The 20,572-nt window shown below is 40.0% G+C and overlaps 1 protein-coding gene across 3 annotated transcripts in view; it reads right to left on the bottom strand.

Moving 5' to 3' along the window:
* MGAT4A (alpha-1,3-mannosyl-glycoprotein 4-beta-N-acetylglucosaminyltransferase A) overlaps window positions 1–20,182 on the bottom strand; it is a 76,091-nt gene extending 55,909 nt beyond the window's left edge. The window contains exons 1-2 of one of the 3 annotated variants that reach the window (XM_023734120.1): window positions 20,001–20,182; window positions 15,694–16,025 (exon numbers count right to left, since the gene is read on the bottom strand). In XM_023734120.1, the coding sequence (XP_023589888.1) occupies window positions 15,694–15,787 (94 nt within the window). In that variant the 5' untranslated portion in view covers window positions 15,788–16,025; window positions 20,001–20,182. Of the gene's footprint in view, window positions 1–15,693; window positions 17,066–20,000 lie in introns of those variants that run through there. The other 2 variants (XM_023734116.1, XM_004369325.2) reach the window with 2 other exon arrangements.
* Window positions 20,183–20,572: the final 390 nt, after the last annotated feature.

Below are 20,572 nucleotides of genomic sequence, written 5' to 3'. Positions count from 1 at the left end.
GAAGGCCGACAGAGAGAAAAAGCCTTCCCCTGGAGCTGACGCCCTGAATTTGGACTTTTAGCCTACTTTGACTGTGAGGAAATAAACTTCTCTTCATTAAAACCACCCACTTGTGGTATTTCTGTTAGAGCAGCCCTAGATGACTAAGACAGAGATAAAGCGGCAGAAAAAAAATTTGAAAAAGTAATGGCTGAAAACTGCAAATTTTAAGAAAAACATTAACGTACAGATATAAGAAGACTGATAAACCCCAAGTGGGATGAACAGAGAGATTCACATCAAGACATATCATACTAAATTGCTGAAAGACAAAAGCAGAAAAAATCTTGCAGCAGCAGGAGAAAAATGACTCCAACTCCAAATGAACAATAATATCATTAATGGCTGACTTCTCATCAGAAATAATGGAGGCCAGAAGGAAGTGGAATAATATACTCAAATGCTGGGAGTGGGGAGAACATACTAAGAATTATATAGCCAGAAAAACTACCCCTAAAAAATGAGAGTGAAATGAAGATGTTATTGTTGTTGTTAGGTGCCATCGAGTCGATTGTGACACATAGCAATCCTACATGCAACAGAATGTAACACCACCCAGTACTGTGCCATCTTCACACTCACTGTTATGCTTGAGCCCATTTTTGTAGCCACTGTGTCAATCCATCTACTTGAGGGTCTTCCTCTGTTTCGCTCACCCTTTACTTTACCAAGCCTGATGTCCTTCTCCAGGGACTGGTCCCTCCTGATAACATGTCCAAAGCACGTGAGACGAAGTCTCGTCATCCTTGCTTCTAAGGAGCGCTCTGGCTGTACTTCTTCCAAGACAGATTTGTTTGTTCTTCTGGCAGTCGACGGTATATTCAATATGCTTCACCAACACCATAATTCAAAGATGTCAACTCTTCTTTGGTCTTCCTTATTCATTGTCCAGCTTTTGTGTGCATATGAGGTAATGGAAAATACCATGGCTTGGGTCAGGCGCACCTTAGTCCTCAAGGTGACATCTTTGCTTTTTTACACTTTAAAGAGAGCTTTTGCAGGGTTACTTAGAGTCAAAATTGACTTGATGGCAACAGGGAAATAAAGATATTCCAAGATAAACAACGGCTGAGGGACTGCACTGCTGTCAGACCTGCTTACAAGAAACTAAAGGAAGTAATTCAGGCTGAAAAGAAGTGACCTCAGATAGTAACTCTAATTCAAAGGAAGAAATGAACAGCAACAAAAATTGTAAAGATCTAGGTAAGTATAAATGACTGTATATAATTTTACTCATTTCTTCTCTTCTTTAAAAGACATAACATTATATAAAGTAGTAACTATAAAAATGTATTACTGGAATTATTATCTATATAAAACCAGTTGCCATTGAGTAAATTCCAACTCATGGCAACCCCATGGGTGTCTGAGTAGAAATGTGCTCCACAGGGTTTTCAATGGCCAATTTTTCAAAGGCTGAGAGCCAAGCCTTTCTTCTGAGGCACCTCTGGGTAGACTCAAACCTCCAACTTTTAATTTGCACCACCCAGGGACTCCATAATCTATATAGATGTAACATATATGACAATAATAGCACAAAGGAGGGGAGAGGAAAAGGAGATAAATTACAGCAATGTTTCCATATTTTACAGAAATTAAACTAGTATTATTCTGAGGCAGAAAGTAACAAAAAAATCATACACAATGATCAAGTGGGATTCATACCAGGATTACAAGGGTGGTTCAGCATTAGAAAGTCAATCAATGTAATCCACCACATAAATAAAACAAAGGAAACTAACCATACGATCATATCAATTGACACAGAAAAGGCATTCGATAAAATTCAACACCCTTTCCTGATAAAAACTCTCTACTAAATAGCAATAGAAAGGAAATTTCTCAACATAATTAACGGCACATATGCAAACCAACAGTCAACATTATACTTAATGGACAAAGGCTGAGATCCTTCCGTCCGAGAACAGGAACAAGACAAATGATGCCCGTTATCACCACTTTTATTCGGCATTGTAGTGGATATTCTAGCCAGAGCAATAAGGCAAGAAAGAGAAATAAAAGATATCCAAATCAGAAGGGAAGAGTAAAACTATCTCTACTTGCAGATGACATGATCCTATATATACAAAACCGTAAAGATTCCACTAGAAAACTGCTAGAACTAATCGAAGAATTTAGCAACATCGCAGGGTACAAGATCAACACACAAAAATCACTTGGGTTGCTCTTCACTAACAAGGAATTCTCCGAAAGAGAAATCAAGAAAACAATACCATTTACAATAGCCCTCAAACCGATAAAATATCTAGGACTTACCCTAAGCAGGAACATAAAGGACTTACACAGTAAAAACTATAAACTCACAGCAACCCCACACACAACGGAACAAACGGCTGCCTGGTCCTCCGTCATCTCCATGACCTGTTCTGGATCAAATCATCATCATCCGCCGGGTTTTCATTGGCTGACTGTTTGTAAGTGAATCGCCAGGCCTTTATTCCCAGTCTGCCTTAGTCTAGAAGCGCCACTGAAACCTGCTCAGCATCACCACTGCACCTGAGGCACACTGGACGGAAATCAAATCTGGGTCTCCTGCATGGAAGGGGAGGCTTCCACCACTGAGCCACTACCACCCCTTGAGTAAGACATGGCGCCCAGCACTTCAACGCTGAGTGTACAGCACAGACATTTACCTACATGTGCACCAGGAAACACGTGTGAGGACGTTCACTCGTGGTGTTATCTGTGTTATAAAAAAAACAGAAACATCACCAGGAGAATAAAAAAACATGACACATGCATCATATTTAAAGGATGGACTATCACACGGCAGCTAATAAGAACGACTATATGTCAACATGGGTAGATCTAAAGGACAATGTGAGGAAAAAAGGCAAGATGTAGAATACATATAGCATAATACTAGTTGTATAATTTTTTTAAAACATAAAATTCTGTATATATAATTATGTTTATAGACATAAACCAACATAGAAAAAATGGATTAGAGGAGTATACACACCTGATATAGTTTGCATCAAATATGGCAAGGAGGCAGGGGGTGAAAATGGGTGGGAAATTTTAGGCAGACCTGCCATGCTTTATTTATTAAAAATGAAAAGGAGCAGAAGTGAATACGAACGGTCTGGGTAATCGGAGTACACGTTTCTATATTATTCACCATGCGTTCTTGCATTCTTTTTTAAAAATTTAATGGGGTGGGTGGTGATGGTCCCTATCCTTAAGAAGCTCACTGTCTCGACTCCATTCTAGCTCCTTTTTGTTGGCTGCTAGCAATCACAGCTTCTTTTTAATAAGTGTTCATGTGCATAAGATACCCAGTTAATATCTGCCCCCAAAAGTCAAACTCTGTGATTTGCTGTATCCACCTTCTTTAAAAAACAAAATAAAAAAAAAAAAAAAACCTTTTTGCCTATATCGCTTTCCAGCACTTCTCCCAATCTTTACATTTCCTCCATGACCATCAACAGTAGAGTGAGAGGCAAAGAAAGTCTCAAGAGAAGCAAAGTGATTTCTCCAAACTCTCAGAGCAAGCTAGAAGAAAACAAAGGTCTCCGAACTCCTCTCTGCCCGTATAATAACATCAGGAGAAGAAAAACATGAACAACATGTTAAGAGTTTAATAACCTCTACACCCACCCTCTCACAGTGCTCAGAGCAAGGTGGGTCCTTTACAGTCTCCTGAGTTCTTTCTGGATCCTCTCTGTGACTTAACCATCCGTTAGAAATCAAAAATTCCACACATTCCATGACATACCTGACCCTCATTTGACTCAGTCTTAGAACATGGTTTCAAAGTAACTTGAGTTCCACACGTGCTAACCTACATTTTTTAACTACCTATAAATTTTTTGCCAGTTGCCTTGGGTTTACTTTAACGAACTCCATTAGAGATCAAAACATGTAAGTCAGGCCTAGAAGATCCTCCCCTGTGGTTTACTCAATATCGAGGTTATTTCAGTGAGCACAACCAAAAACAGGCTGCTTTTCAGATGCATAATGAAAGGAGACCTTGTAAGATTAATGAGATTTACTAAATTTGACACAATCTTTGACAACAGGTGTTTTACTTGAATCAAAAGGCACCAGATTCAGTGCCCTCCTCTGCGTCAAAACAATAAATGATAAATAAGCCTAAATCCTAATGTCCAATATTTTGTGTAATTTTTTTGTGGGGGTGGGGAGAGGGAGGTTTATATCTTCCCTAAACTTGGGCATACATTCACCAGCATGATGTATTAACGGTTATACCCAAAACCAAACCCACTGCCACTGACTCGACTGCAACTCCTAGTGACCCAGTAGGGCAGAGGAGAACTGCCCCACAGGGTTTCCAAGGCTGTAATCTTCACAGAAGCAGACGGCCACATCTTTCTCTCGTGGAGCAGCTGGTGGGTTCAAACCGCGGACCTTTTGGTTAGTGGTCGAGCACTTAACCATTGCGCCACCAGGGCTCCTTTTAATGGTTATACTCAATAATAAAACAAAGGTCTACTATCATCACTCAAATTAACACACACCTCTTCCACAAATATCAGCAACCACGTAATATAGACACTTCAATTTAAAGGGAATTTTGTTCGAGTACACAACGAATTTTTTTTGCACGACTTAAGTATTCTTTAATTAATGGCAGGGTGAACTTTATGATTGAATTGTGTCTGTCAAAATATTTGCTGTAAATCCTAACCTCTGTGCCTGTGGTTATAATCCCATTTGGGAATGCATTGTCTTTGCTATGTTAACGAGACAGTGTAGGGTGTGTCTTGAGTCGATCTCTTTTGAGATACAAAAGAGATTAAACAAGCATGTGAGAAGCAGAGATGGAGGAAGAGAAATGCCAAGCCACACGAAGATCGCCCAGGAGCAGAAGCTCAGAAGAGACAAGGACCTTCCTCCAGAGCCGACAGAGAGAGAAAGCACTCGCCTAGGGCCAGCACCCCTGAATTCGGACTCTTAGCCTCCTAAACTGAGAAAACAAATTTGTGAAAGCCACCCACTTGTAGTATTTCTGTTATAGCAGCACTAGATAACCAAGACACAGCACAAATGAATAGGATCAGAATATGCTTCAATACTATCTGGGAAAAAGCATTTGTAAAAAGCCCCATGAGGCGGCAGGCAGTGCAGCTCATCGTATGAGGTTTCCCGCCGCCCCTATATGCACAACCATGTTCAGGTAACCCTGCTCGGCAGCACCGGCGTCCGCAGTCGGTCTCTCAGACGATTCAGGCAGTACAAGCTACGGAGTCAGACACACCCGGGGGTAGACACTGTTTCTGTTCACCTCCCAGTCATCTAACAGAGCAGGATTAAGTAATTCACTCATTGCCTGAGTGTCTCTGCCAGTTAAATATGAAGACACCTACTTAGTAAACGTTCATGCTCACCAGGTACCCTAGAGGGCATGCTCACCCACCTCCCTAGAGTTCTCGTGAGGACCATGTAGGACCATGGGTGTAAACACAGTCAACAAATGGTACTCTTCATTGCTCCCAAATACCAACCCTATGCTCACTTGAAGTTTTGAAACTACAGACTCATTTCTCCTCAAATGTCAGCAGTCACAGCAGTATATAACTACAGAGATCTACGCAGTCCTCTGCAAACAATACGACTTTACCACCAATTAAAAGTAAAAAGGAGAAGAGGAGGAATGAATAAGAGATCTGGGGCATGATGCATCGTTACAAAAGAGACGACTTGAGATAAATGCGAGTTATGAAGGGCAACAAAAACAAGAAACCGTACACCACAAGCCTGCAAGTCAGGTTTTTAAGTTAACCTCCACTGGCTTTAGGAAAACACAGTAGAAGTGAAAAATCCATCATGGCAGCAAGCTGCTAGACTTCAGTTTAGAAATGCTCTATTTCCTAGAACATTTACCTCCTTTTTTCTGAACTCACACACAGGATTTGTGAAGAAATGGGGGAAAAAAACTGTATTTTGAAACTGCAACGAAGCTGCCAACGGACGCTTCTCTATACAGAAGCTTGCCAGGATTAACAACGAGGTAAATTCAAATAATCACTGGCTGTCTGCCACTGTGTGAAGAAAGAGGTAAACTAGGAGGTAAACCTCTTCTGCATCATGCAACTTTTCAAACTCTCCTTTAAGTAACAAGTCCCAGCTGCCCAGTTTCCCTACAAAACTCCAGTCCTATTAGCACTTCTTCTAGTGAGCGGGCGTCAACATCAACCCAGAACAAAGTCTCAGTGATCAATGAGACATCAAACAGAAAGGAAAGCAGGGTATATAGCAACATGAATGGTTAAACTAGAAAAACCGACTTGAACTACTGACCGTAACTAAGAAGAACAGTGACACTGTTGTCCATCACTAAGTCTCAAGTCAACACAAATACTGGTCTCTAATACAAGTCCTGTGGAAAGGAACTGGGCCTCATAAAGCATAGCTAACCCTGTATCTTCTGGTAGGAAAAGAAAATCAGGATGGGTCTGGAAACACGGGACGAGGATAAGGAAAAAGCAAGGGTGCTTTCAAGGATGTCAGGGAAAGTGTCAAACAGCCAAAAAGGGCTTCCCAGTAGCCAAGTTGTGATAATGTGGACATTAAAAAGAAAATAACTATATTTAACTAATATAATTGATTTTGTGAATAATACTCAGAAGAAAAATTAAATTTTTTTTAAATGGTTGAAATGCAGAAAAAGTAAAACATGGATTATGGTTAAATTTTTGTTAATGTGAATAAGTAGAAAACTGTCAATAATACTTGAGTGTGTTTTTCTAATAAGCATGTCTGCTTATAAAGCATAGATACATACGTGTATCTATCTGTGTATACGTATAAACGGAGGAAAAAATGAGGAAATTTGGCAAACGCAACAGTTTTGGAACAAAGTACAAAGTGTAACAAGAACAGAAAAAAAAAAAGATCAGACAATGGTCACATATACAAATTGGGTTAAAAAAGAATATTTAATGATCTGTTCTAAAACGATCAAACTCCTAGACTAGGTCCTTATCTTTTTAGAAGAAGGACCCTCTAGATGGCCTTCTAACCAAATGACTCTAATCAGGCATGCTTAAGTTATAATAACTTTACCAGGTCAGGGCAATGCCAAGAGGACAAGAAAGAACTGTGTTCCAGAAGTAAAACACCAGCATAGGAAAAACGAAAATCATACAACTGTGTAAGCTTAAAAGGCCTTATTAGCCTAACTAGTTAAGCTTAATTGCAAAAAGTGACCCAACCAGATAACAAGTAGCCCAGAATTGAAATCATTTTTGGAAAAGCACCCAGGGCCCCCGTCCCACTCAACACTCTCTGTCAATAACCCTGACTGTTTGGTGTGACTGGTCTCAGAGGACATACACTTTTTTCTCTAGCCTGTAAAGATTTCTAAAACCTCAAAGAAGTATAAAAACATAATCTTAGAAAGGTTCACAAATTAAGAAAGGAATGAAGCCCGTGTACTGATCGTTTAGAATAAGTCTAAATATAAATACTGTAGTAAGTTTTGCAATATTTGTACTTGGTCTACTGTTTCAGCTGTTTCCAGTTCAAAAGAATTAGTCGTGTATCTTTAAGCAAAATTATCAGAAAAGAAACAAAAAAGAAGACGTGCGTACACAGGTGTAAGTATCGTTTCACTACTTACCGCCCCCCCAAAAAAAAAAAACAAGTATCTGAGTCTAAAAAAATAGGATATTTTATTGGGAGTAAAATTTAGTATAAAGGAATGACAATGACCCTCTCCATCACAAACTCCTCCCTAGTCCTTCACATCTTTCACTTCCTTTACTGTCACATACTTGCTCTTAGTTAGACCTGACAGAAGCTTCCGGTCCTACGCCCTCCTCATTCTCCCAGTCTCCTCCTGCTTCACGTCCATCCTTGACTCATCTGGACCTCGGTCCATCAGGTCAGACACTACCGCCATTCAAGTCCCCTGCCACTTGCACACACCAGGATGTTGGTTCAATCCAGCAACCACGTTCTCCGTTCCTACAGGGAGTACCTTTCTCCCCTATCAGGTTTCCATTTATCTCTAAGACCAACTCAAACGTGCGCCGTGAGAAGCCTTTCTTGAGCCCCTCTATCAGATGAACCGTTCTTACTTTGATGCTATCACAGCCCTGTGTCCACACTGCCAGGAAAGCACTGTTAACAGTGATTACTTGTCTTGCCTCCAAACAGTAACCTCCTTCCAAGGGCAGGTCTTGTGTCTTTGATCTCTGTCTTCCCACCACTCAGTACAAAAAGGATAAACAGACAGCATTCAATAAATGCCGGCGAAATGGCAGGTAGGCAAAATACAAACTGTAATAAAAAACATGAAATACAAGATCAGGTACCTTCAGAGAAGCACATGAGAAGCACTCATTTTTAAAAAGCAACTTCTAGGCAAAAAGCCCAAAGAATTGTGTACCAATGTACACCAAAAGACAAGCAGTGCTGAGAGGCTCTACTTCCCGAATTTATTACAGGTTTGCCTACTTTGTGACAATTCATAAAGCTGAACACTCATGATATATGCACTTTTTATATGTCTGCTATATTTCAGTTAAGACATTTACTTAAAGAAAAAATAATGCTCTGAAGACAATAAATATCTAAATCCATTGAACTGATGATGGATTCACATGTCAACTCCCTGTCCCCAGTGGCTAGAAAAGTATCTGCTTCATATCATCTCAACTGTAGGGGGAAAAGCTGGGCATATGAACTGTTCCTACTTTTAAATTGGAAACATGAACTTAAAAAAACTAATATTGATTTCAATTTTCTTTAGTTATTTTCTTGCTTCCTATTGAAAAGGTATAGAATAGAGGTTCTAAAAAAATTAGCCTACCTTCTATCTTTAGGTTTTGAAAACTATTAACTTTAAAAGGCAAGCAACATATCTCTTTAGTAAAAAGAGACAGAATCTACTTTTCCCGAACAAGTTACTTAAATCTAAATCGTAATCGGATCCACTCTATCCCCAGACTTTCACATTTACAACATAGGTGGCAACTACAGTTTTCTTCCAGAAAAATGTCTTGATTTCCCATGGTGTGGATAAAAGTCAGGCTAAAATGAAACTTCTGAAAAATCTGTAACTACATTTACATTACCAAAGACCCAGTATAATGCCTGGCAGGAAATACATACTAAAAAAAGTTACTGACTGGATGTCTAAATAAAAACCTAAATTCCCACAGAGAGGAGAATGGTTGAATAAATTAGGATACATCCACATAATATACTATGCAGCTGTAAAAAAGAATGAAGATCTCAATGAACTGACAGGGAATGATTTCCAGGATCTGTTGCTTAGTTAAAAAAAAAAAAGCACGTGCAAAAGAGTATCTGTAGTATGCTACCCTTCATGGAAGAAAGAAGAGGATATAAGGAAACATTTATGCATCTGCTCATTTGTGCAATAAGAAATTCAGGAAGCATAAACCAGAAACTAATGAGATAGAATACCTATAAGAGACAGGTGGGAACTAGGTGGAAAAAAAGTAGGAATGGAAATGGGGTGGAAGGAATGAGAAAGGAAGGATATCTCCCTTAGTATACCTTTTTTTACAGTTCTGATTCTCAGAACCAAGATAATGTTTAACATATCCAAAATATAAACAATTACAATTAAACAGGATATAGGGGAAACCTAAAATGGAATTTAAAAAAAAAAACAACAAAAAACCAGTTGCCATCTAGCAGATTCAAACTCACGGTGACCTCACGTATGTCAGAGTAGAACTGCATTCCACAGGGTTTTCAACAGCTGATCTTTCAGAAGTAGATCACCAGGACTTTCTTCCAAAGCACCTCTGGGTAGATCTGAACCACCAACCTTTTGGTTAGTAGCTGAGCACTTAACCATTTGCACCACCCAGGGACTCCAAAATGGAATACAAATAACCATAGAATAACACAACCACATTGAAAAAGTAACTAAGCTAAAAACAAAGCTAAATATTTTTGAACACAGCATTTTGACTATGTATTATAAGACTAAATACAAAAAGAAGTGTACACAAATATTGGACCTTAGTAAATTTATTTTTCACTGCGGTATGGGCTAGTAATTCTGAAACTACTTTATGTAGATATTGGGACGGAACAAATAAGTCATTACATTGGGCTACTGGGAGCCAAGTTTCTTCCTGTTAGAGTTTGGAAATTACAAATAAGAAAAAGGGGAGACTAGAATGAACCCTAAAGACTGGAGTAAAATCAGAGGGATCAGTGTGAACTCATGGCGGGCTTGTTTTTTTTTTTTTTTTTTTTTAATATATAGAGATGGATACAGAAATAGATATGTGTGTGTGGATACATGTATTTCCTAGCTCCTTCCTACTGAGAGGGATTCGAAGTGGTGACACCATTAGCAGAAGTGAGCACACCAAGACTCCACCTTCCAACCAAAGGAACCAAAGCTCCTTGGAGAAACGGTTGCTTCCAGAGCTGGGGAAGCCTGGGGTAGCTCGTGGCGCCAGAAAGTGAGAAACTACTCAATAAGTGACGAGGACCTGATAGAGGTGCACAACCCAGTGAATGGGCTACACACCACTGAACTGTGCAGGTTAAACTGGTTTATTTTATGTCATGTAAATTTCACCTCAAAAAAATCAAAAAGTCAAAAAAAACGATGAGTATGTCAAGAAGCACAGGAGCCAACAAGAAGGAGCTCCCAGTGGCCACCTCTGGGACAACTTAAACAATAAAATAATTAATGATAATAAAGGATGATAGTCCAGAGAATAAAATAAATATCCATGAGCACATATTCATGTAAATAAATAACCTAGGAAAGAAATAAATGAGGGAAAAAAAGACATCTCTTCCTCACAGTAGAGTTCCAATTAATAAATGTAGAAGGGATGATGGAAATAGAAAATTACATTTGGCCAACACCACAGTAATAATTGTTGCAGGCAAAAATCATCAATGGATGTTAAAATTAGTGGGCAAAAGTATAACGAGAAGCAGGATATTTGCTGGGTTTCAAAGTATGCCTCCACAAAATGCTTCTTAATTGCAAAGGAAAAGAAAAAGTAACTTAAAGGTGGAGAATCTTGACAGACACCACCCTAACCAAGTGCTCAAACTTAGCACAACCAGGAACAAGACGTATCAGCATCATGCACCTCCTGACACAACGCGCTGAGAACGTAACATCACCTCTGAGGTATTCTTTCCAAACGTGCATTATCTCAGTCGAACCATAAGAAAAAAACAGACAAACCCAAATTAAGGGACATTCTACAAAATAACCGGCCAAATCTCTTCAGAAGTACCAGGGACATAAAAGACAAAGAAAGACCGAGAAACTTCCTCAAAATGGAAGCGACTAAGGAGACACGAGGAAACCTGGTGGCGCAGTGGTTAAGAGCTCAGCTGTAAAACAAAAGGTCGGCAGTTCGAATCCACGAGCCGCTCCTTGGAAACCCTGTGCAGCAATTCTACTCTGTCCTAAAGAGTTGTTAAGAGTGGGAACTGACTCAGTGGCAATAGGTTTGGGTTCTTTTTTTGTTTTTTTTTTTAAGGAGACACAAAGGTAGTTCAAACAGTTAAGCAAAACCAAAAGGTTGGCGGTTCGAACCCACCCAGGGGCTCCATGGGCGAAAGACCTGGCGATCTGCTTCCATAAAGGTTACAGCCTAGAAACTCCTCTGGAGCAGTTCTGCTCTGTCACATGGGGTCGCTATGAGTCAAAAATGACGGCACCTAATAACAATAGGGAGACACAATTAAATGCAGCGTGGGGGCCTGGATTGCATCTTGGGTCAGAAAAGAACGTCAGTGGAACAACTGGCAAAATTCAAATAAGGTCTGTAAATTAGTTAATAGTGTTGTATCAGAGTTAATTCTTTGGCTTAGAAAATGTTATTCTGGTTATGTGAGTTGTTAACATGAGGGGAAGCTGGGTGAAGGGTAAAGGGAATTCGGTACTAGTTTTGCAAATTTATTGTAAATCTAAAAATATTTCCAAAAAAGAGTTTAAAAACACATGTATTACTTTTAAATTGACTGTTTGGTCTTTTATTTATTGTTTCTTAGGTATCTCCCGTCCCTCCTCCCTGACACTAGACCAGAGGTCTTTCTCTAATATGTTCACTAATGCATCCCAAACCTCTAACAGTGCCTGGCATACAGAAGGCACTCCACAAAGAGAAATACACAATTTCTGTGAACCAGAATGAGGCTAGTTAATAACAAATTCTAGATTATTAATTTTTCCTTATATCTTGTTTGAAAGGAGCTTTGCTTATTTTTTTAAGAAAAACTTTAAAAAGTCTAAAAACTTTTGTTCACTCTTTTTGTTTATAAATAAGATCCAAAGTTTTAAATAAAATGCTTTATTAAGGGTTCATATTGTTACATCATGTGATACAGAACAGAACTGTTCCATAGGGTTTTCTTGGCTGTAATCTTTATGGAAGTAGATCTCCAGGCCTTTCTACCGTGGTGCTGCTGGGTAGGTTCAAACCACCAACCTTTAGATTTAGTAGTCGAGTGTAAACCATTTGAGCCACCCAGGGACTTTTTTTCCCCTCCTTAAGAGTACTTAAAATAAAAGACATCGTGTTACAATTGACATATTAGATTTGATAAAATATAGTAATGAATAAGCATTTTAAAAAATACATTTTTTGCAAAATGATTCATTTATTTAAAGAATGTTTACTAAATGCCTACTAAGCACGAGGCACCAGGGATGTAACATCTGTCCCCGTCCCCAGGGACAAGATCTATGACTGCTCGCTCAGTCCTGCCGGGTTCTACACTGCACCTGGCCGAAGGAGGAGGTTCATCAGGAGCTCTACTCCACCACCAAGCGAGACATGGCACTATTCTTGATTCGCTTTCTCAACACCTGCTTACAACCTTCCTACCCCACCCATTCCATCTACCTGGCATTCTGCCTAATTTTTATGTAGGAATTCTGTACACCCTGCTGAAACTTGGGTCTTGTCCTGAACGCCAGCTTCCCTGGCAGGGCTCCTGACATCCTCCCCACCTATGCCAATCCCATGGACCAGCTCACATATTCCTGTAAGTGGTGAATGAAGACCTCTGAGAAACCAGATGCACTTCTGGAACCGTGCTATGATTCCCAGCTAAACCCTGGGACGGCTGATGAATCCTAGGGGCTGGTCGTAACAAGTGCCTCACAACCCCCAAGCATAAATACACCACACCCTTTCAGAACTTCGCAGCTGCGTCCGCAGCTCCTGCTGGCTGATACACCCACTTGCCCCTACTCTGCTTGGCCCTGTGTCCACGGTCATCCTTCACATTCTACTTCCTCTGTGACGTGCCTGAAGGTTCAGTAGCTTCTTCTGGGCAGCAGGGCAAAGGGCATAAGCTCTGCCTAAGCTCAGACTTCAACTCTACCATTAATGCAAGACCTTGGCGAGTTTCTCAACCCCTCTGCTTTGATCTTCCTGTCTCCAGAAAGGGAGTAAGAACACCTGACAGTACTGTTATGAGGATTAAAAGAGATAATACATGTAATCTGCTGATGATAACAGTATAAGCTCAGCATCCTGTTACTGCTTATATCACACCCTATCTGGTAGCTGTCACATTTTTTCACATGCATCTTCCTGACCAAGTCTGCGTGAGCTTTTCAAAGGTGTGAAGTTTCTTATTCTTTTCTGTATTTACAGTATATAGTTCAGTGCATACATATAATACAAAGTAGGTACATGTAAGGGACCAGTGCATGAATGAAAATAAAAACTCTTTGTCCAGCAAAGTCTATGATTATGGAAACCTTGCTTTCAAAATAAAAATCAGGGCACGTGGTTTATGGGTGCACTAGAATTGAATATCTAAAATCAGGCCTTCCCTGGAAAAATCTACGCTACCTGACTGTCAGAACTATCTAGAAAGAATCCAAATGCTCAACAGTTAGAGTGGTTACAGAAACAATAGCACTTAAACACAGGTAACTTTATGTAACCATCACAGGAGACCTATGTCAATATTCAAAGAGCTGGGCAAAAAACTAAGCAGAAGAACACAGCAGAAGAGAGTATAAACAGAATTGTTCAATGAGTGATAATCAAAGACAACAAACTTATTTTGCATATACCTAAAACTACACGGTGAAAGAATCTTTATATTTTATAAATTTATTTTGATTATAAAGATGGGTAAATTTAAAAATAATGGTTACGATGCTATTACATAAGAACTAGGATAAATGGAATGAAGATTCTAAAACTTTTAATCCCTTAAGTAAGACACAGTGAGAGGGGTTAAGTGTCTCCATTACTATAACTCAGTGAGTAGGTAAGCTTCCTGATAAGGAAAAATCCACAGGCTTTTCTCCTGGTCAAGTCTCATATTTCATCAGAGACTTTAACGGTCAGTCATTTATTCTGGTCACATCAGGGATGGTCAATAGTTTGGTTAAATTAACTACTCAAAGTTCTTGCTAAGTAAGTCTTCTCATTTTGGTTCAATTAATAAATGAATTCTAAAAATGTACATATTTGTACACAAAGGAAAAAGAAGAAACTTTAGAAAGTTATTTTTTTATTTTTTTCCCCCAAAGAGTTTCCCCCAAAAATAAGAGCCCAACTCAGAGAGAGAGAGAGAGAGAAAAAGAATACTTGTTCAAAGCACAGAGCATATGTTTTTCGCTTGTATTAGCTTGGAGCCGTGGTGGCAAAGTGGTTAAGAGCTCAAGCTGCTAACCAACAGGTCAGCCGTTCAAATCCACCAGCTGCTCTTTGGAAGCCCTATGGAGCAGTTCTGCTCTGCCCTACAGGCTCGCTATGAGTCTGAATCAACTTATTTTATACATATATATGTACACACACACACATATATACGTATCTATACACACATATCAGAAAAAAATTAAGTCATGAATTAATGTTTTCCGTCATTTTCACACAACCCAATAAAATAATGACAGCAATAGCATCTTCAGATAGCCCAGGTGATGAGGACTACTCGAACTTAACGCTAACAGACCAGGTACACAATCATCTCCACATCCCTGTCCATCCTGCCATCAACATTCATTAGATTAATTAAAGAAGAGGAAACAGGTAAACAGTGTGGATGAAAATTTACTCCAAATATTTTCTCCTCAAAAAAAAAAAAAAGCAAAGAAATGCATTCTCGCTGACTATAGTTTCAATAAATGAACACATAGCCTTCTAAAACACAGTTCAACAGTCTAAACACAATTATTTCCTCACCCACTTCATAAATACTTTTGCCTAAAGAACAATCTGTCAACACATGCAGTTTAAATTACTAACTACTACATAGTACCAAATTATTAGTGTAATTAGCATGCAAATTTCATGAAGGTAATGATTGTGTCCTTTTAAGTGTTTTACACACACTCGGTACAAGGAAGCTTATTAAACGCTTATGATGGCTAACAATAAAAATAAAAGGCCAAAACAAAAATCTCTATTATTCAACTTGGCTGTCATCTATAATACAAACCACTGATCAGTATTTGTTTCTCCAAGTGCAATTATAAGAAATCGAAAACAAAACAAATTGCATTCTGATTAGAAATTCTCGCTCCTCTATCCAAGAATACGGTTTCATTTTTCCGTCAGGAAAAAGTGCCAGATAACATGATACAGGTGGTTAAGCTATTCAGCCTGAGCATGTACGCACTGCTTACAAAGCAAAGCGTCTACATTCCATGCACACCGTTGAAGACGTTCTCCTTACCTCTCCCATTTTGCCATGTAATATACCAAGACAAAGTCAGGAACGAGGTGATAAACGCTAACGCGGTGGCTACAGTTCCATTTCGGAGCCTCATCTCATTTCACCATCACACTGGTTCATATGTTTATGATAATAACCGGCACTGCTTTCTTTTTATCCTGGAGTCAACTAAATCCAGTACTACTTCTGGCTCTGGGCCAATAAAAACAATCAGTAAGAAAGGTTCATGTCAGACGTTCTGCAGAAGGAGCCTAGCAGCAGGACTATTCACCATTGCTATTCAAGATTATCTTCACAGTCTTCATATGTTGCTGTCTCAGGCTTTTTTCTTCCTGTTCAGGGGGGAAAGAGAAAGAAGAACTTCTTCAGTAATGCAAAATATTGCTTTCTTCATTTATTATTCACTTCCGGTTTTTGGTTTTATAAACAGACTTTTGGCAGGGCGTAACTGTATCTGTAAAGATTGTTCTCACATCTAAACTCATTCAATATATGGCACTAGAATCATATGAGTCCTTTTCCTCCAGGAAAAAAGCTTCCAACTTTATTCCCTCCTGGTTAGTTTTGTTTTGTCTGTGGAAAGAAAGTTATGGTTACTTAAAGGGGGACGTTGTGAGGCTCATTAAATAGGGGCCACAGGTTCCAAGCTGAAAACTCTCGTGATCACACAATGGTTCTGGAGTAACATAATCTGCACTCACACCAAATTTCCTATTGCACAGTCATCATACTTAAAAAATACAAAAACTGACAGATTACAACGTACAAGGGTCAAAGACCTGGGCCCTAGACTCAACTCGGTCATTACTTGGCATGACCTTGGGCACGCCACTTATCTAGGCCTTGAGGTTTGTCTCCTCTTCCATATGTTATAAGTAATAAAAAGATTACAGTTATTACTTCTATTTATCATCATCATCATCATAAAATAAACGTCATTTTCTAAGTGATTAATCTACTCCCAAGCAGCCCTGGTGGCATAGTGGTTAAAGTCCTTGGCTGCTAACCAAAAGGTCGTTGGTTTGAACCCACCAGCTGCTCTGCGGGAAAAAGACGTGGCAGTCTGCTTCCATAAAGATTTACAGCCTTGGAAACCCCATGGGGGCAGTGCTACTCTGTCCTGTGGGGTTGCTATGAGTCAGAATCGACTCCTCGGCAGTGGGTTTTTGGGAACCTACTCCCAGGGAATATGCAGGCATTTAGAAAATGCAGCAATCCAGGCAAGATACCGTATGACCTAGGACCCCGCCACTTTGCATTGCTTTAACTCAGGAAATCCGGGGGATCATCACCCCTCTAACAAAGCTGTTGAGAAAATACCTCAGCATAGTGTCCAGCCATAACAGATTCTGAAAACATATTAACTGTATTAAAAAAAAAAAAAAAAAAAACATAGCCAGCGGTCGATCCAGACCATTCCATGGAGAGATGGTCCCACTTCCTGGAGGTGGTTCTGGCACTCAGAGATACGCACTGATTCTTGTGACCTCCAGGCAACCACAAAAGGTACTTGGCAATATACAAAACGACACTCCAGTGGGGTGAGTTAATGCATCTCCAAAAAGGCCCAACAATCCCAAGGGGCAACGCCCTCAGTGGAAGAGTCCAGCTGATTAAAGCAGCCATTTGTAGGCAATTCAGAAACTATCACCTCAGTTACTTCTGAACACTGAAAATGACCAGAATCTCCACTAGTGAAGAAAGAGCGCTAGGGCATAGTATTAATAACAACGATAGCCACAACAGATCAATGAGTGTTTCCTATAAGCTGGGTCCATTGTTTGTTTTAACTCTTCACAAAATCCTAGGAGGCAGGCATTATTAACCCTATTTTACATACGAAGAAACTGAACCCAGAAAGAGAACTCTAATTTGTATGCTTCCAAAGTCTAAGCTCTTATCTACTGCCCTTTGTCTCTCATGCTAGACCACTTAGACCGTGGCAGAGAAGTGCCAGGGATACTCCAAGCCTCAAGTTAAGCTGGAGAATCTTCCAGAGTGGTAATTTTACCCAACAGTAAGTGTGAATTCAAATTTGTTTATACTCTATAACAAACATGGATCTATTATGGAATAAGTTGAAAAATTCCCAGGAATTCTTCAACTTTAAACATACAACTTTAAAGAAATTTCTCACTTTCAGTAGTAGCCTTTGGGTAAGCCCCCATAACCCCCAGGCCCGTCTGTTAACCCTCCTTCGTCAGCAGCTCTAAAATTCTGGTATAACATTCTAGAAGCAGCAAGTGTAACTAGGACAGGCAGGTATGGAAGGTATTGCACTGGCCCTGGGTGCTGGCACCAATAAGCAGTTTCTATTAACCCGGTAAAAGGCCAGTGATGTATCTCCGGAAAATGGCACTTATGTCAAGTACTGAGACTGCGCTCCTGTCCAACCATCTGACACCTCTCTTTTAATTAACTACCATGATATCAGCTCAAAAATACAAATCAAGCTCGTTAATCTTTTACTTAACCCATTACCACGCCTGAGGAAGGATGCTGGGCCATACTGGGTTAACAGAAACTGCTCAGGGGCGCCACTGCCCAGGGCCGGTGTAATACCCTAGATGGGCCACTTGCCGGTGACTGAACCCTACTCCGCTGCTTCCTCCTTCTTCCTGAAAACAAGGAGCACAAAGATACTCTCGCCTGTCACTTATCATTGTTTACTAAAACCAAATTTATTCACCTTGTATAGTTAACAGTAAAGACAAGCTGACATCAAAAACTGTAACCCATGTCTGAGAGTTTAGAATTTAAAACCATGGAGAAATCTTATTTATAAGTTTAACTGAATTCCATTCCACAAAGTGCTTAATATACTGTCTTATTTCAATAAGCACCCAATAATGAGTTCTGATTATAAAAACAGAGGTGATAACTCAGTGAATTCCATAACTTGGAATTTTAAACCTGGTGTGGCTTTATATAAAAAAGGCTGAAAACTTTCTGTTGCTATATACTTAGTCCTACTTTACTTCCAGAAACATGTGTCCTTAGTAAAAAATCTAAAAATTATACAGGTTATTATAGTAAACATTCAATTAACAATAATGGGGAAGCAGATCAGCCCAGAATGTTAAAATAGAGGATATTTTAAAATACGGTTTCATTAATTACAAATAAAGCCCATATGATAAAATTCAGTATGAATGGGTAGAGACAAGTAAAAGTAATAAACTCTAAAATCAAAGTAGACTATAAATGAAATGTGCAAATTCCATAATACGTGAAAAACACAAGGAAAGTAAAATATTGTATCCAAGAGGTTATTAAGCTTTGGTTTGAAGAAGATATTTATAATGAATTCTACTAACAAATAAGACCTCAAATTTTGCAAGAAACCCATTAGAGCATTTTACTCAGTAAGAAAGTAGTCACACATTTTTAGTTAGGGTTTTCAAATTAATGACATTTAACTATACAGCAGAAGGGAAGTCTCCAGACAAGGGCAAAACTGATGATTTACATGCTCCTAAACCAGGAAAGGCAGTTCACAGGCTGCCTTGCACAACAGTCAAGAGCCCTCCGGATTGACTACCTAAAGCAACAGTGACCCAAATTCTTACCAGTGTCCGCATTTGTAAAAATTTTAATCGAACACCTTAATGCTCTCTGAGACTATCCCTTAACACATTTTAATCTTTTAACAACAACAACAAAACGTAGTGTCTAAAATTACTAGTCATTTTTTCTCCACCCGGCCAAAAATGGACAAAACTTTCCACTCTAGACTTCAGACTGAAAAATCTGTATTTGTTTAAGGGTTTCAGTCCCTTATTTTACCAGAGGATACAAAATCTTTATTTTACTTTAAAGTGTACTCTGAAATAGTCAATATGTTCGCTGGCTGACAACACTTTACTGAACGTATGGAATACAGTATTCCTCAATCACCATTCCACAAACATGACTGGGGTGCCTGAAGGATGAAAGGCATCATCATGAGATCCATGATGTAAGCCCATATAACTTTATACACCGCAGTCATCTTCATTTTTTTTTTACTTTTATAAAATGATTAATATTTTTCTTTAATACATCTTACATCATTTCATAACCCAGTGCGTTTTCAGATTTACACTTGTAGGTTAAGGGAATCTATGCCACAATAACCTGTTAAGAAAAAATCATTTAAAACCTTCAGAAAAAGAAATATAAACCACAAGACGCATATTATTTGATCCCAAATTTAGGTTTTAAATTCTAACGAACGGCTTTATCATTCTTTATCACTGATCAAAGGAAGTGTAAGACTGCCGAGGCACACCAGCAAAACGGACGTTAAGCTTAATTAAAATACATACACTGTGCCGACTTAAGAGTTTGCAATTCAATGGTAGCCGATGAATGGGCTCCGCAGAAAGGCAACGATGCAAGAAACAAACGCGGGCAAGCTAGCGGTATGACTGTCAGGTCATAAACGCACGCCTTCCAGGTACCACCTGGTACAGCTACTGTAATCAGCCAGACACGACCTAAGGGTGCTACATGCAGCCTCCTCACCAAGCAGGGACCTGAGGCCCGGTGGGGGTGGGGTGCTCCTGGACCACCGGGTCCTCACTTGGATGAAAATTCACTACCGGGCTGCACCTCCTCGCCCTCGGCGGCGCAGACCCTGCCTCCACGCGCGGGCCCGCCTGGCCGGGCCCCACCTGAGCGCTGCCCCGTGAGGGCGCGGCCCCCGGGCGCAAAGCAGACGTGGGTCCTGGGCCGCCCGGTCCCCCGGGAACCATCCCTCTCCCCACTCGGCTCCCCAAATCCGCACTTTCCTCCACTTCCCCCAAAGTCTGCGAGCCCGCGCGCTGGGCGCCCCGGGGCGCCCAGGAGCCCGGCCGGCCGGGGAGGGCTAGCGCCACGCCCCGAGGGCCCTCCGCCC

Source organism: Trichechus manatus, unplaced genomic scaffold, assembly GCF_000243295.1.
Source record: "Trichechus manatus latirostris isolate Lorelei unplaced genomic scaffold, TriManLat1.0 scaffold00004, whole genome shotgun sequence".
Taxonomy (NCBI): Eukaryota; Metazoa; Chordata; class Mammalia; order Sirenia; family Trichechidae; genus Trichechus; species Trichechus manatus.
This window is presented reverse-complemented; position numbering and strand designations above follow the sequence as displayed.